The sequence below is a fragment of the Heterodontus francisci genome, chromosome 28, assembly GCF_036365525.1.
Source record: "Heterodontus francisci isolate sHetFra1 chromosome 28, sHetFra1.hap1, whole genome shotgun sequence".
NCBI lineage: Eukaryota > Metazoa > Chordata > Chondrichthyes > Heterodontiformes > Heterodontidae > Heterodontus > Heterodontus francisci.
This window is the reverse complement of record NC_090398.1, coordinates 2,230,039-2,247,067: the sequence shown is the minus strand read 5'-3', so window position 1 is coordinate 2,247,067 and position 17,029 is coordinate 2,230,039. Positions and strand designations below refer to the sequence as shown.

The 17,029-nt window shown below is 50.1% G+C and overlaps 1 protein-coding gene across 1 annotated transcript in view; it reads right to left on the bottom strand.

The window, feature by feature from the left end:
- The window catches only part of LOC137385192 (palmitoyltransferase ZDHHC5-like), a 102,376-nt gene that overhangs the window by 40,017 nt on the left and 45,330 nt on the right, over positions 1-17,029 (bottom strand). The window contains exon 6 of the mRNA XM_068060179.1: positions 917-1,089. Within this exon, the coding sequence (XP_067916280.1) occupies positions 917-1,089 (173 nt within the window). The remainder of the gene's footprint in view (positions 1-916; positions 1,090-17,029) is intronic.

Sequence of the window (17,029 nt, the reverse complement as noted above, 5' to 3'; positions counted from 1 at the left end):
GGCTGAATGGGCCTCCTCCTGTTCCTGTGTAACAGGCTGGAGAAGGGGCTGAATGGGCCTCCTCCTGTTCCTGCGTTCCTACGAAGGGCTCTTAATCTCTGTTGGGGCAGTGGGGTCATGCTGACCTTTCATCCTCTGGCATCCCAGCCCCAGGCACAGGGGAGGAAGGGCAGCTCCTCTCACTGATGGTGGAGCAGGCACAGGGAAGTGGGAGTGTGGAGTACACTGGAGAGGCTGAACAGGACATGTTACATGCCTGCTGCTAGGTGGAGCCAGCGTGCTCCAATTTTAAACACTAAATTTTAGATAAAATCCCCCGTTTGTACAAGGTGAAACTCGGGCAGCGACTAATGGTGACTTCAAACTCCAGTGCTTTCTGGTACTTCCAAAACCGCTTCATGTGCTTTCTCCAACACCCTGTATCTCATTAAAACAAGAGTTGCTGTACTTTGTCTGAAGGCTGAAAGCTTGAATAATCCATTTAGCCTCCCTGAAGCGTCAGTGAGTATTTACCCCGACTGGTATTGTACTGGACTGCAATGACCAGAAAGGCCACTGGTGCAGCTTCTGCGCTGTCCTGTAGTAACCGGGACAGATGCAACACCCCAAATTGGATCCCAATTGTCAGGGGCAATTTATACTTACCACTAAGATATCCTGCTGCAGCGTGCAGGGGATTGTGGCTGCAGGAGCCGTCAGCCCATACGAGCGAGCAGGAACACAGAAGTATTCACACACGCTCGCTTGGTAACAGTACACACCTGACGCCTTCGCAGCAGGAAGCTGCCGGGGTGGAGAGGTGGGGCTTCGGGAGAGGAAGGAGAAACGGAAACTCTGGACACACCGCCTCGCACACTCCATAAACCCCGCCAGCGGAACCCACTCCCGTAGCCCCGTGGAAACACAGCAAGGATACGTGACGGTGGTGTGCACCTCGGACAGCTTGCTCATGTGGTAGAGCACGTAGAGGAGGCCGAAGCCAAAGACCCCAATGATGTGAGTGGTGAGCGAGAGGAGGAAGAGGAAGAAGTAGCGGTAGTTCCTTCGCCCAATGCAGTTGTTCACCCAGGGGCAATGATGGTCAAACTCCTGGGAAGGACATGAACACGTGGAGTGGGGGAAAAGAGACAAAACCGGTTAGAATCAAAAGCACCCGGAAGCTGCTCGAAAGACCAGCGCTCATTGGACACAACAGCCCAACTAATTAATTCTGAGTTAAAGCCACTAACACACAAATGTGGCTGCGTGAAGCAGATATTTTAAAGGCACCATGAACAGGTTCAATGCATTGCTTATCACCTTCCCCCAGTACACCAGATAAATACGAAACTTCAAGCTTTGCTGATTTGACCGGGGTAATGGATCAGTTGACTGCCTGTGTTCACTCCTTTTTAATGGATGGTGTACAGTCTTGTGCACAATACCACCATAATTAGACCTCTGGGCCGAGCTCAGTTCACTGTGTGGGTTGGATTGGGGTGGAAGGCGCAGAACCAAGTCTGACATCAAAAGGATTTGGGATAGCAGGGCAGTTGGGTTCCTGGTGCAAAACTGAGGAGAGGGAGGTGGAGGGGGAGAGGAGGAGACAGTGGGATAGAGGGCAAGAGAGATTCAATGAATGTGTGCCTGCATGTCGGTATATAAATGATAACCTGTGTAAAAGAGAGAGAGCACGTGTGAGAGTGTTATTGTGAGAGAGAGTGAATGTGAGAGCAAGAGGGGGAGGGAGGAGAGAGAGCATGTGTTAGCGAGTGCGGGGGAGTGAGAGAGAATGAGTGAGTGAGACAGTGAGAGAGCGTGCATTAGCAAGAGAGTGAGTGAGACAGTGAGAGTGTATCAGTGAGACAGTGAGAGTGTGTGAGTGAGACAGTGAGAGTGTGTGAGTGAGACAGTGAGAGTGTGTGAGTGAGACAGTGAGAGTGTGTGAGTGAGACAGTGAGAGTGTGTGAGTGAGACAGGGAGAGTGTGTGAGTGAGACAGTGAGAGAGTGTGAGTGAGACAGTGAGAGTGTGTGAGTGAGACAGTGAGAGTGTGTGAGTGAGACAGTGAGAGTGTGTGAGTGAGACAGTGAGAGTGTGTGAGTGAGACAGTGAGAGTGTGTGAGTGAGACAGTGAGAGTGTGTGAGTGAGACAGTGAGAGTGAGTGAGTGAGACAGTGAGAGTGTGTGAGTGAGACAGTGAGAGTGTATGAGTGAGACAGTGAGAGTGTATGAGTGAGACAGTGAGAGTGTATGAATGAGACAGTGAGAGAGCGTGCATGAGCAAGAGAGTGAGTGAGACAGTGAGAGTGTATGAGTGAGACAGTGAGAGTGTATGAGTGAGACAGTGAGAGTGTATCAGTGAGACAGTGAGAGTGTATGAGTGAGACAGTGCGAGTGTATGAATGAGACAGTGAGAGTGTATGAGTGAGACAGTGAGAGTGCATGTGTGAGACAGTGAGAGTGTATGTGTGAGACAGTGAGAGTGTATGAGTGAGACAGTGAGAGTGTATGAGTGAGACAGTGAGAGTGTATGTGTGAGACAGTGAGAGTGTATGAGTGAGACAGTGAGAGAGCGTGCATGAGCAAGAGAGTGAGTGAGACAGTGAGAGTGTATGAGTGAGACAGTGAGAGTGTATGAGTGAGACAGTGAGAGTGTATGAGTGAGACAGTGAGAGTGTATGAGTGAGACAGTGAGAGTGTATGAGTGAGACAGTGAGAGTGTATGAGTGAGACAGTGAGAGTGTATGAGTGAGACAGTGAGAGAGCGTGCATGAGCAAGAGAGTGAGTGAGACAATGAGAGTGTATGAGTGAGACAGTGAGAGTGTATGAGTGAGACAGTGAGAGAGCGTGCATGAGCAAGAGAGTGAGTGAGACAGTGAGAGTGTGTGAGTGAGACAGTGAGAGTGTGTGAGTGAGACAGTGAGAGTGTGAGAGACAGTGTGAGTGTGAGAGACAGTGAGAGTGTGAGAGACAGTGAGAGTGTGAGAGACAGTGAGAGTGTGAGAGACAGTGAGAGTGTGAGAGACAGTGAGAGTGTGAGAGACAGTGAGAGTGTGAGAGACAGTGAGAGCGAGACAGTGAGAGCGAGACAGTGTGAGCGAGACAGTGTGAGCGAGACTGTGTGAGCGAGACTGTGTGAGCGAGACTGTGTGAGCGAGACTGTGTGAGCGAGACTGTGTGAGCGAGACTGTGTGAGCGAGACTGTGTGAGCGAGACTGTGTGAGCGAGACTGTGTGAGCGAGACTGTGTGAGCGAGACTGTGTGAGCGAGACTGTGTGAGCGAGACTGTGTGAGCGAGACTGTGTGAGCGAGACTGTGTGAGCGAGACTGTGTGAGCGAGACTGTGTGAGCGAGACTGTGTGAGCGAGACTGTGTGAGCGAGACTGTGTGAGCGAGACTGTGTGAGCGAGACTGTGTGAGCGAGACTGTGTGAGCGAGACTGTGTGAGCGAGACTGTGTGAGCGAGACTGTGTGAGCGAGACTGTGTGAGCGAGACTGTGTGAGCGAGACTGTGTGAGCGAGACTGTGTGAGCGAGACTGTGTGAGCGAGACTGTGTGAGCGAGACTGTGTGAGCGAGACTGTGTGAGCGAGACTGTGTGAGCGAGACTGTGTGAGCGAGACTGTGTGAGCGAGACTGTGTGAGCGAGACTGTGTGAGCGAGACTGTGTGAGCGAGACTGTGTGAGCGAGACTGTGTGAGCGAGACTGTGTGAGCGAGACTGTGTGAGCGAGACTGTGTGAGCGAGACTGTGTGAGCGAGACTGTGTGAGCGAGACTGTGTGAGCGAGACTGTGTGAGCGAGACTGTGTGAGCGAGACTGTGTGAGCGAGACTGTGTGAGCGAGACTGTGTGAGCGAGACTGTGTGAGCGAGACTGTGTGAGCGAGACTGTGTGAGCGAGACTGTGTGAGCGAGACTGTGTGAGCGAGACTGTGTGAGCGAGACTGTGTGAGCGAGACTGTGTGAGCGAGACTGTGAGCGAGACTGTGTGAGCGAGACTGTGTGAGCGAGACTGTGTGAGCGAGACTGTGTGAGCGAGACTGTGTGAGCGAGACTGTGTGAGCGAGACTGTGTGAGCGAGACTGTGTGAGCGAGACTGTGTGAGCGAGACTGTGTGAGCGAGACTGTGTGAGCGAGACTGTGTGAGCGAGACTGTGTGAGCGAGACTGTGTGAGCGAGACTGTGTGAGCGAGACTGTGTGAGCGAGACTGTGTGAGCGAGACTGTGTGAGCGAGACTGTGTGAGCGAGACTGTGTGAGCGAGACTGTGTGAGCGAGACTGTGTGAGCGAGACTGTGTGAGCGAGACTGTGTGAGCGAGACTGTGTGAGCGAGACTGTGTGAGCGAGACTGTGTGAGCGAGACTGTGTGAGCGAGACTGTGTGAGCGAGACTGTGTGAGCGAGAGTGTGTGAGCGAGAGTGTGTGAGCGAGACTGTGAGAGTGTGTGAGCGAGACAGTGAGAGTGTGTGAGCGAGACAGTGAGAGTGTGTGAGTGAGACAGTGAGAGTGTGTGAGTGAGACAGTGAGAGTGTATGAGTAAGACAGTGAGAGCGTGCATGAGCAAGAGAGTGAGAGTGTATGAGTAGGACAGTGAGAGTGTACGAGTAGGACAGTGAGAGTGTATGAGTGAGACAGTGAGAGAGCGTGCATGAGCAAGAGAGTGAGTGAGTGAGACAGTGAGAGTGTATGAGTGAGACAGTGAGAGTGTGTGAGTGAGACAGTGAGAGTGTGTGAGTGAGACAGTGAGAGTGTATGAATGAGACAGTGAGAGTGCATGAATGAGACAGTGAGAGTGTATGAGTGAGACAGTGAGAGAGCGTGCATGAGCAAGAGAGTGAGTGAGACAGTGAGAGTGTGTGAGTGAGACAGTGAGAGTGTGTGAGTGAGACAGTGAGAGTGTGTGAGTGAGACAGTGAGAGTGTGTGAGTGAGACAGTGAGAGTGTGTGAGTGAGACAGTGAGAGTGTGTGAGTAAGACAGTGAGAGTGTGTGAGTAAGACAGTGAGAGCGTGCATGAGCAAGAGAGTGAGAGTGTATGAGTAGGACAGTGAGAGTGTACGAGTAGGACAGTGAGAGTGTATGAGTGAGACAGTGAGAGAGCGTGCATGAGCAAGAGAGTGAGTGAGTGAGACAGTGAGAGTGTATGAGTGAGACAGTGAGAGTGTGTGAGTGAGACAGTGAGAGTGTGTGAGTGAGACAGTGAGAGTGTATGAATGAGACAGTGAGAGTGTATGAATGAGACAGTGAGAGTGTATGAATGAGACAGTGAGAGTGTATGAGTGAGACAGTGAGAGAGCGTGCATGAGCAAGAGAGTGAGTGAGACAGTGAGAGTGTGTGAGTGAGACAGTGAGAGTGTGTGAGTGAGACAGTGAGAGTGTGTGAGTGAGACAGTGAGAGTGTGTGAGTGAGACAGTGAGAGTGTGTGAGTGAGACAGTGAGAGTGTGTGAGTGAGACAGTGAGAGTGTGTGAGTGAGACAGTGAGAGTGTGTGAGTGAGACAGTGAGAGTGTGTGAGTGAGACAGTGAGAGTGTGTGAGTGAGACAGTGAGAGTGTGTGAGTGAGACAGTGAGAGTGTATGAATGAGACAGTGAGAGTGTGTGAGTGAGACAGTGAGAGTGTGTGAGTGAGACAGTGAGAGTGTATGAGTGAGACAGTGAGAGTGTGTGAGTGAGACAGTGAGAGTGTATGAATGAGACAGTGAGAGTGTGTGAGTGAGACAGTGAGAGTGTGTGAGTGAGACAGTGAGAGTGTATGAGCGAGACTGTGTGAGCGAGACAGTGAGTGTGTGAGCGACAGTGAGAGTGTGTGAGTGAGACAGTCAGAGTGTGAGTGAGACAGTCAGAGTGTGAGTAAGACAGTGAGAGCATGCATGAGCAAGAGAGTGAGTGAAACAATGAGAGTGTGTGAGTGAGACAGTGAGAGTGTATGAGTGAGACAGTGAGAGTGTATGAGTGAGACAGTGAGAGTGTATGAGTGAGACAGTGAGAGTGTATGAGTGAGACAGTGAGAGTGTATGAGTGAGACAGTGAGAGTGTATGAGTGAGACAGTGAGAGAGCGTGCATGAGCAAGAGAGTGAGTGAGACAGTGAGAGTGTGTGTGAGACAGTGAGAGTGTGTGTGAGACAGTGAGAGTGTATGAGTGAGACAGTGAGAGTGTGTGAGTGAGACAGTGAGAGTGTGTGAGTGAGACAGTGAGAGTGTATGAGTGAGACAGTGAGAGTGTATGAGTGAGACAGTGAGAGTGTATGAGTGAGACAGTGAGAGTGTATGAGTGAGACAGTGAGAGTGTATGAGTGAGACAGTGAGAGTGTATGAGTGAGACCGTGAGAGTGTATGAGTGAGACAGTGAGAGTGTATGAGTGAGACAGTGAGAGTGTATGAGTGAGACAGTGAGAGTGTATGAGTGAGACAGTGAGAGTGTATGAGTGAGACAGTGAGAGTGTATGAGTGAGACAGTGAGAGTGTATGAGTGAGACAGTGAGAGTGTATGAGTGAGACAGTGAGAGTGTATGAGTGAGACAGTGAGAGTGTATGAGTGACACAGTGAGAGTGTATGAGTGAGACAGTGAGAGTGTATGAGTGAGACAGTGAGAGTGTATGAGTGAGACAGTGAGAGTGTATGAGTGAGACAGTGAGAGTGTATGAGTGAGACAGTGAGAGTGTATGAGTGAGACAGTGAGAGTGTATGAGTGAGACAGTGAGAGTGTATGAGTGAGACATTGAGAGTGTATGAGTGAGACAGTGAGAGTGTATGAGTGAGACAGTGAGAGTGTATGAGTGGGACAGTGAGAGTGTATGAGTGAGACAGTGAGAGTGTATGAGTGAGACAGTGAGAGTGTATGAGTGACAGTGAGAGTGTATGAGTGAGACAGTGAGAGTGTATGAGTGAGACAGTGAGAGAGCGTGCATGGGCAAGAGAGTGAGTGAGACAGTGAGAGTGTATGAGTGAGACAGTGAGAGAGCGTGCATGAGCAAGAGAGTGAGTGAGACAGTGAGAGTGTATGAGTGAGACAGTGAGAGTGTATGAGTGAGACAGTGAGAGAGCATGCATGAGCAAGAGAGTGAGTGAAACAATGAGAGTGTGTGAGTGAGACAGTGAGAGTGTATGAGTGAGACAGTGAGAGTGTATGAGTGAGACAGTGAGAGTGTATGAGTGAGACAGTGAGAGTGTATGAGTGAGACAGTGAGAGTGTATGAGTGAGACAGTGAGAGTCTATGAGTGAGACAGTGAGAGAGCATGCATGAGCAAGAGAGTGAGTGAAACAATGAGAGTGTGTGAGTGAGACAGTGAGAGTGTGTGAGTGAGACAGTGAGAGTGTATGAGTGAGACAGTGAGAGTGTATGAGTGAGACAGTGAGAGTGTATGAGTGAGACAGTGAGAGTGTATGAGTGAGACAGTGAGAGTGTATGAGTGAGACAGTGAGAGTGTATGAGTGAGACAGTGAGAGTGTATGAGTGAGACAGTGAGAGTGTATGAGTGAGGCAGTCAGATAGCGTGCATGAGCAAGAGAGTGAGTGAGACAGTGAGAGTGTATGAGTGAGACAGTGAGAGAGCGTGCATGAGCAAGAGAGTGAGTGAGACAGTGAGAGTGTATGAGTGAGACAGAGAGAGAGCGTGCATGAGCAAGAGAGTGAGTGAGTGAGACAGTGAGAGTGAGTGAGTGAGACAGTGAGAGTGTGTGAGTGAGACAGTGAGAGTGTGTGAGTGAGACAGTGAGAGTGTGTGAGTGAGACAGTGAGAGTGTATGAGTGAGACAGTGAGAGTGTATGAGTGAGACAGTGAGAGTGTATGAGTGAGACAGTGAGAGTGTATGAGTGAGACAGTGAGAGTGTATGAGTGAGACAGTGAGAGTGTATGAGTGAGACAGTGAGAGTGTATGAGTGAGACAGTGAGAGAGCATGCATGAGCAAGAGAGTGAGTGAAACAATGAGTGTGTGTGAGTGAGACAGTGAGAGTGTATGAGTGAGACAGTGAGAGTGTATGAGTGAGACAGTGAGAGTGTATGAGTGAGACAGTGAGAGTGTATGAGTGAGACAGTGAGAGTGTATGAGTGAGACAGTGAGAGTGTATGAGTGAGACAGTGAGAGTGTATGAGTGAGACAGTGAGAGTGTATGAGTGAGACAGTGAGAGTGTATGAGTGAGACAGTGAGAGTGTATGAGTGAGACAGTGAGAGTGTATGAGTGAGACAGTGAGAGTGTATGAGTGAGACAGTGAGAGTGTATGAGTGAGACAGTGAGAGTGTATGAGTGAGACAGTGAGAGTGTATGAGTGAGACAGTGAGAGAGCATGCATGAGCAAGAGAGTGAGTGAAACAATGAGAGTGTGTGAGTGAGACAGTGAGAGTGTATGAGTGAGACAGTGAGAGTGTATGAGTGAGGCAGTCAGAGAGCGTGCATGAGCAAGAGAGTGAGTGAGACAGTGAGAGTGTATGAGTGAGACAGTGAGAGTGTATGAGTGAGACAGTGAGAGTGTATGAGTGAGACAGTGAGAGTGTATGAGTGAGACAGTGAGAGTGTATGAGTGAGACAGTGAGAGTGTATGAGTGAGACAGTGAGAGTGTGTGAGTGAGACAGTGAGAGTGTATGAATGAGACAGTGAGAGTGTATGAATGAGACAGTGAGAGTGTATGAATGAGACAGTGAGAGTGTATGAGTGAGACAGTGAGAGAGCGTGCATGAGCAAGAGAGTGAGTGAGACAGTGAGAGTGTGTGAGTGAGACAGTGAGAGTGTGTGAGTGTGTGAGTGAGACAGTGAGAGTGTGTGAGTGAGACAGTGAGAGTGTATGAGTGAGACAGTGAGAGTGTATGAGTGAGACAGTGAGAGTGTATGAGTGAGACAGTGAGAGTGTATGAGTGAGACAGTGAGAGTGTATGAGTGAGACAGTGAGAGTGTGTGAGTGAGACAGTGAGAGTGTGTGAGTGAGACAGTGAGAGTGTATGAATGAGACAGTGAGAGTGTATGAATGAGACAGTGAGAGTGTATGAATGAGACAGTGAGAGTGTATGAGTGAGACAGTGAGAGAGCGTGCATGAGCAAGAGAGTGAGTGAGACAGTGAGAGTGTGTGAGTGAGACAGTGAGAGTGTGTGAGTGAGACAGTGAGAGTGTGTGAGTGAGACAGTGAGAGTGTATGAGTGAGACAGTGAGAGTGTATGAGTGAGACAGTGAGAGTGTATGAGTGAGACAGTGAGAGTGTATGAGTGAGACAGTGAGAGTGTATGAGTGAGACAGTGAGAGTGTATGAGTGAGACAGTGAGAGTGTATGAGTGAGACAGTGAGAGTGTATGAGTGAGACAGTGAGAGTGTATGAGTGAGACAGTGAGAGTGTATGAGTGAGACAGTGAGAGTGTATGAGTGAGACAGTGAGAGTGTATGAGTGAGACAGTGAGAGTGTATGAGTGAGACAGTGAGAGTGTATGAGTGAGACAGTGAGAGAGCGTGCATGAGCAAGAGAGAGTGAGACAATGAGAGTGTATGAGTGAGACAGTGAGAGTGTATGAGTGAGACAGTGAGAGTGTATGAGTGAGACAGTGAGAGAGCGTGCATGAGCAAGAGAGTGAGTGAGACAGTGAGAGAGCGTGCATGAGCGAGACAGTGAGAGTGGGTGAGTGAGACAGTGAGAGTGTGTGAGTGAGACAGTGAGAGTGTGTGAGTGAGACAGTGAGAGTGTGTGAGTGAGACAGTGAGAGTGTATGAGTGAGACAGAGAGAGAGCGTGCATGAGCAAGAGAGTGAGTGAGACAGTGAGAGTGTGTGAGTGAGACAGTGAGAGTGTGTGAGTGAGACAGTGAGAGTGTGTGAGTGAGACAGTGAGAGTGTATGAGTGAGACAGTGAGAGTGTATGAGTGAGACAGTGAGAGAGCGAGTGAGACAGTGAGAGAGCGAGTGAGACAGTGAGAGAGCGAGTGAGACAGTGAGAGAGCGAGTGAGACAGAGAGAGAGCGAGTGAGACAGAGAGAGAGCGAGTGAGACAGAGAGAGAGCGAGTGAGACAGAGAGAGAGCGAGTGAGACAGAGAGAGAGCGAGTGAGACAGAGAGAGAGCGAGTGAGACAGAGAGAGAGCGAGTGAGACAGAGAGAGAGCGAGTGAGACAGTGAGAGAGCGAGTGAGACAGTGAGAGTGAGCGAGTGAGACAGTGAGAGTGAGCGAGTGAGACAGTGAGAGTGAGCGAGTGAGACAGTGAGAGTGAGCGAGTGAGACAGTGAGAGTGAGCGAGTGAGACAGTGAGAGTGAGCGAGTGAGACAGTGAGAGTGAGCGAGTGAGACAGTGAGAGTGAGCGAGTGAGACAGTGAGAGTGAGCGAGTGAGACAGTGAGAGTGAGCGAGTGAGACAGTGAGAGTGAGCGAGACAGTGAGAGTGAGCGAGACAGCGAGAGTGTGAGAGACAGCGAGAGTGTGAGAGACAGCGAGAGTGTGAGAGACAGCGAGAGTGTGAGAGACAGCGAGAGTGTGAGAGACAGCGAGAGTGTGAGAGACAGCGAGAGTGTGAGAGACAGCGAGAGTGTGAGAGACAGCGAGAGTGTGAGAGACAGCGAGAGTGTGAGAGACAGCGAGAGTGTGAGAGACAGCGAGAGTGTGAGAGACAGCGAGAGTGTGAGAGACAGCGAGAGTGTGAGAGACAGCGAGAGTGTGAGAGACAGCGAGAGTGTGAGAGACAGCGAGAGTGTGAGAGACAGCGAGAGTGTGAGAGACAGCGAGAGTGTGAGAGACAGCGAGAGTGTGAGAGACAGCGAGAGTGTGAGAGACAGCGAGAGTGTGAGAGACAGCGAGAGTGTGAGAGACAGCGAGAGTGTGAGAGACAGCGAGAGTGTGAGAGACAGCGAGAGTGTGAGAGACAGCGAGAGTGTGAGAGACAGCGAGAGTGTGAGAGACAGCGAGAGTGTGAGAGACAGCGAGAGTGTGAGAGACAGCGAGAGTGTGAGAGACAGCGAGAGTGTGAGAGACAGCGAGAGTGTGAGAGTGAGCGAGAGTGTGAGAGTGAGCGAGAGTGTGTGAGCGAGAGTGTGTGAGCGAGAGTGTGTGAGCGAGAGTGTGTGAGCGAGAGTGTGTGAGCGAGAGTGTGTGAGCGAGAGTGTGTGAGCGAGAGTGTGTGAGCGAGAGTGTGTGAGCGAGAGTGTGTGAGCGAGAGTGTGTGAGCGAGAGTGTGTGAGCGAGAGTGTGTGAGCGAGAGTGTGTGAGCGAGAGTGTGTGAGCGAGAGTGTGTGAGCGAGAGTGTGTGAGCGAGAGTGTGTGAGCGAGAGTGTGTGAGCGAGAGTGTGTGAGCGAGAGTGTGTGAGCGAGAGTGTGTGAGCGAGAGTGTGTGAGCGAGAGTGTGTGAGCGAGAGTGTGTGAGCGAGAGTGTGTGAGCGAGAGTGTGTGAGCGAGAGTGTGTGAGCGAGAGTGTGTGAGCGAGAGTGTGTGAGCGAGAGTGTGTGAGCGAGAGTGTGTGAGCGAGACTGTGTGAGCGAGACTGTGTGAGCGAGACTGTGTGAGCGAGACTGTGTGAGCGAGACTGTGTGAGCGAGACTGTGTGAGCGAGACTGTGTGAGCGAGACTGTGTGAGCGAGACTGTGTGAGCGAGACTGTGTGAGCGAGACTGTGTGAGCGAGACTGTGTGAGCGAGACTGTGTGAGCGAGACTGTGTGAGCGAGACTGTGTGAGCGAGACTGTGTGAGCGAGACTGTGTGAGCGAGACTGTGTGAGCGAGACTGTGTGAGCGAGACTGTGTGAGCGAGACTGTGTGAGCGAGACTGTGTGAGCGAGACTGTGTGAGCGAGACTGTGTGAGCGAGACTGTGTGAGCGAGACTGTGTGAGCGAGACTGTGTGAGCGAGACTGTGTGAGCGGGACTGTGTGAGCGGGACTGTGTGAGCGGGACTGTGTGAGCGGGACTGTGTGAGCGGGACTGTGTGAGCGGGACTGTGTGAGCGGGACTGTGTGAGCGGGACTGTGTGAGCGAGACTGTGTGAGCGAGACTGTGTGAGCGAGACTGTGTGAGCGAGACTGTGTGAGCGAGACTGTGTGAGCGAGACTGTGTGAGCGAGACTGTGTGAGCGAGACTGTGTGAGCGAGACTGTGTGAGCGAGACTGTGTGAGCGAGACTGTGTGAGCGAGACTGTGTGAGCGAGACTGTGTGAGCGAGACTGTGTGAGCGAGACTGTGTGAGCGAGACTGTGTGAGCGAGACTGTGTGAGCGAGACTGTGTGAGCGAGACTGTGTGAGCGAGACTGTGTGAGCGAGACTGTGTGAGCGAGACTGTGTGAGCGAGACTGTGTGAGCGAGACTGTGGGAGCGAGACTGTGTGAGCGAGACTGTGTGAGCGAGACTGTGTGAGCGAGACTGTGTGAGCGAGACTGTGAGAGTGTGTGAGCGAGACAGTGAGAGTGTGTGAGCGAGACAGTGAGAGTGTGTGAGTGAGACAGTGAGAGTGTGTGAGTGAGACAGTGAGAGTGTATGAGTAAGACAGTGAGAGCGTGCATGAGCAAGAGAGTGAGAGTGTATGAGTAGGACAGTGAGAGTGTACGAGTAGGACAGTGAGAGTGTATGAGTGAGACAGTGAGAGAGCGTGCATGAACAAGAGAGTGAGTGAGTGAGACAGTGAGAGTGTATGAGTGAGACAGTGAGAGTGTGTGAGTGAGACAGTGAGAGTGTGTGAGTGAGACAGTGAGAGTGTATGAATGAGACAGTGAGAGTGTATGAATGAGACAGTGAGAGTGTATGAATGAGACAGTGAGAGTGTATGAGTGAGACAGTGAGAGAGCGTGCATGAGCAAGAGAGTGAGTGAGACAGTGAGAGTGTGTGAGTGAGACAGTGAGAGTGTGTGAGTGAGACAGTGAGAGTGTGTGAGTGAGACAGTGAGAGTGTGTGAGTGAGACAGTGAGAGTGTGTGAGTGAGACAGTGAGAGTGTGTGAGTGAGACAGTGAGAGTGTGTGAGTGAGACAGTGAGAGTGTGTGAGTGAGACAGTGAGAGCGTGCATGAGCAAGAGAGTGAGAGTGTATGAGTAGGACAGTGAGAGTGTACGAGTAGGACAGTGAGAGTGTATGAGTGAGACAGTGAGAGAGCGTGCATGAGCAAGAGAGTGAGTGAGTGAGACAGTGAGAGTGTATGAGTGAGACAGTGAGAGTGTGTGAGTGAGACAGTGAGAGTGTATGAATGAGACAGTGAGAGTGTATGAATGAGACAGTGAGAGTGTATGAATGAGACAGTGAGAGTGTATGAATGAGACAGTGAGAGTGTATGAGTGAGACAGTGAGAGAGCGTGCATGAGCAAGAGAGTGAGTGAGACAGTGAGAGTGTGTGAGTGAGACAGTGAGAGTGTGTGAGTGAGACAGTGAGAGTGTGTGAGTAAGACAGTGAGAGTGTGTGAGTGAGACAGTGAGAGTGTGTGAGTGAGACAGTGAGAGTGTGTGAGTGAGACAGTGAGAGTGTGTGAGTGAGACAGTGGGAGTGTATGAGTGAGACAGTGAGAGTGTCTGAGTGAGACAGTGAGAGTGTATGAATGAGACAGTGAAAGTGTGTGAGTGAGACAGTGAGAGTGTGTGAGTGAGACAGTGAGAGTGTATGAGTGAGACAGTGAGAGTGTGTGAGTGAGACAGTGAGAGTGTATGAATGAGACAGTGAGAGTGTGTCAGTGAGACAGTGAGAGTGTATGAGCGAGACTTTGTGAGCGAGACAGTGAGTGTGTGAGTGACAGTGAGAGTGTGTGAGTGAGACAGTCAGAGTGTGAGTAAGACAGTGAGAGCATGCATGAGCAAGAGAGTGAGTGAAACAATGAGAGTGTGTGAGTGAGACAGTGAGAGTGTATGAGTGAGACAGTGAGAGTGTATGAGTGAGACAGTGAGAGTGTATGAGTGAGACAGTGAGAGTGCATGAGTGAGACAGTGAGAGAGCGTGCATGAGCAAGAGAGTGAGTGAGACAGTGAGAGTGTGTGTGAGACAGTGAGAGTGTGTGTGAGACAGTGAGAGTGTGTGTGAGACAGTGAGAGTGTATGAGTGAGACAGTGAGAGTGTGTGAGTGAGACAGTGAGAGTGTGTGAGTGAGACAGTGAGAGTGTATGAGTGAGACAGAGTGTATGAGTGAGACAGTGAGAGTGTATGAGTGAGACAGTGAGAGTGTATGAGTGAGACAGTGAGAGTGTATGAGTGAGACAGTGAGAGTGTATGAGTGAGACAGTGAGAGTGTATGAGTGAGACAGTGAGAGTGTATGAGTGAGACAGTGAGAGTGTATGAGTGAGACAGTGAGAGTGTATGAGTGAGACAGTGAGAGTGTATGAGTGAGACAGTGAGAGTGTATGAGTGAGACAGTGAGAGTGTATGAGTGAGACATTGAGAGTGTATGAGTGAGACAGTGAGAGTGTATGAGTGAGACAGTGAGAGTGTATGAGTGGGACAGTGAGAGTGTATGAGTGAGACAGTGAGAGTGTATGAGTGAGACAGTGAGAGTGTATGAGTGAGACAGTGAGAGTGTATGAGTGAGACAGTGAGAGAGCGTGCATGAGCAGACAGTGAGAGAGCGTGCATGAGCAAGAGAGTGAGTGAGACAGTGAGAGTGTATGAGTGAGACAGTGAGAGAGCGTGCATGAGCAAGAGAGTGAGTGAGACAGTGAGAGTGTATAAGTGAGACAGTGAGAGTGTGTGTGAGACAGTCAGAGTGTGAGTAAGACAGTGAGAGCATGCATGAGCAAGAGAGTGAGTGAAACAATGAGAGTGTGTGAGTGAGACAGTGAGAGTGTATGAGTGAGACAGTGAGAGTGTATGAGTGAGACAGTGAGAGTGTATGAGTGAGACAGTGAGAGAGCGTGCATGAGCAAGAGAGTGAGTGAGACAGTGAGAGTGTGTGTGAGACAGTGAGAGTGTGTGTGAGACAGTGAGAGTGTATGAGTGAGACAGTGAGAGTGTGTGAGTGAGACAGTGAGAGTGTGTGAGTGAGACAGTGAGAGTGTATGAGTGAGACAGTGAGAGTGTATGAGTGAGACAGTGAGAGTGTATGAGTGAGACAGTGAGAGTGTATGAGTGAGACAGTGAGAGTGTATGAGTGAGACAGTGAGAGTGTATGAGTGAGACAGTGAGAGTGTATGAGTGAGATAGTGAGAGTGTATGAGTGAGACAGTGAGAGTGTATGAGTGAGACAGTGAGAGTGTATGAGTGAGACATTGAGAGTGTATGAGTGAGACAGTGAGAGTGTATGAGTGAGACAGTGAGAGTGTATGAGTGGGACAGTGAGAGTGTATGAGTGAGACAGTGAGAGTGTATGAGTGAGACAGTGAGAGTGTATGAGTGAGACAGTGAGAGTGTATGAGTGAGACAGTGAGAGAGCGTGCATGAGCAAGAGAGTGAGTGAGACAGTGAGAGTGTATGAGTGAGACAGTGAGAGAGCGTGCATGAGCAAGAGAGTGAGTGAGACAGTGAGAGTGTATGAGTGAGACAGTGAGAGTGTATGAGTGAGACAGTGAGAGTGTATGAGTGAGACAGTGAGAGAGCATGCATGAGCAAGAGAGTGAGTGAAACAATGAGAGTGTGTGAGTGAGACAGTGAGAGTGTATGAGTGAGACAGTGAGAGTGTATGAGTGAGACAGTGAGAGTGTATGAGTGAGACAGTGAGAGTGTATGAGTGAGACAGTGAGAGTGTATGAGTGAGACAGTGAGAGTGTATGAGTGAGACAGTGAGAGTGTATGAGTGAGACAGTGAGAGTGTATGAGTGAGACAGTGAGAGAGCATGCATGAGCAAGAGAGTGAGTGAAACAATGAGAGTGTGTGAGTGAGACAGTGAGAGTGTATGAGTGAGACAGTGAGAGAGCGTGCATGAGCAAGAGAGTGAGTGAGACTGTGAGAGTGTGAGTGAGACAGTGAGAGTGTGTGAGTGAGACAGTGAGAGTGTATGAGTGAGACAGTGAGAGTGTATGAGTGAGACAGTGAGAGTGTATGAGTGAGACAGTGAGAGTGTATGAGTGAGGCAGTCAGAGAGCGTGCATGAGCAAGAGAGTGAGTGAGACAGTGAGAGTGTATGAGTGAGACAGTGAGAGTGTATGAGTGAGACATTGAGAGTGTATGAGTGAGACAGTGAGAGTGTATGAGTGAGACAGTGAGAGTGTATGAGTGGGACAGTGAGAGTGTATGAGTGAGACAGTGAGAGTGTATGAGTGAGACAGTGAGAGAGCGTGCATGAGCAAGAGAGTGAGTGAGACAGTGAGAGTGTATGAGTGAGACAGAGAGAGAGCGTGCATGAGCAAGAGAGTGAGTGAGTGAGACAGTGAGAGTGAGTGAGTGAGACAGTGAGAGTGTGTGAGTGAGACAGTGAGAGTGTGTGAGTGAGACAGTGAGAGTGTATGAGTGAGACAGTGAGAGTGTATGAGTGAGACAGTGAGAGTGTATGAGTGAGACAGTGAGAGTGTATGAGTGAGACAGTGAGAGAGCATGCATGAGCAAGAGAGTGAGTGAAACAATGAGAGTGTGTGAGTGAGACAGTGAGAGTGTATGAGTGAGACAGTGAGAGTGTATGAGTGAGACAGTGAGAGTGTATGAGTGAGACAGTGAGAGTGTATGAGTGAGACAGTGAGAGTGTATGAGTGAGACAGTGAGAGTGTATGAGTGAGACAGTGAGAGTGTATGAGTGAGACAGTGAGAGTGTATGAGTGAGACAGTGAGAGTGTATGAGTGAGACAGTGAGAGTGTATGAGTGAGACAGTGAGAGTGTATGAGTGAGACAGTGAGAGTGTATGAGTGAGACAGTGAGAGAGCATGCATGAGCAAGAGAGTGAGTGAAACAATGAGAGTGTGTGAGTGAGACAGTGAGAGTGTATGAGTGAGACAGTGAGAGTGTATGAGTGAGACAGTGAGAGTGTATGAGTGAGGCAGTCAGAGAGCGTGCATGAGCAAGAGAGTGAGTGAGACAGTGAGAGTGTATGAGTGAGACAGTGAGAGTGTATGAGTGAGACAGTGAGAGTGTATGAGTGAGACAGTGAGAGTGTATGAGTGAGACAGTGAGAGTCTATGAGTGAGACAGTGAGAGTGTATGAGTGAGACAGTGAGAGTGTATGAGTGAGACAGTGAGAGTGTATGAGTGAG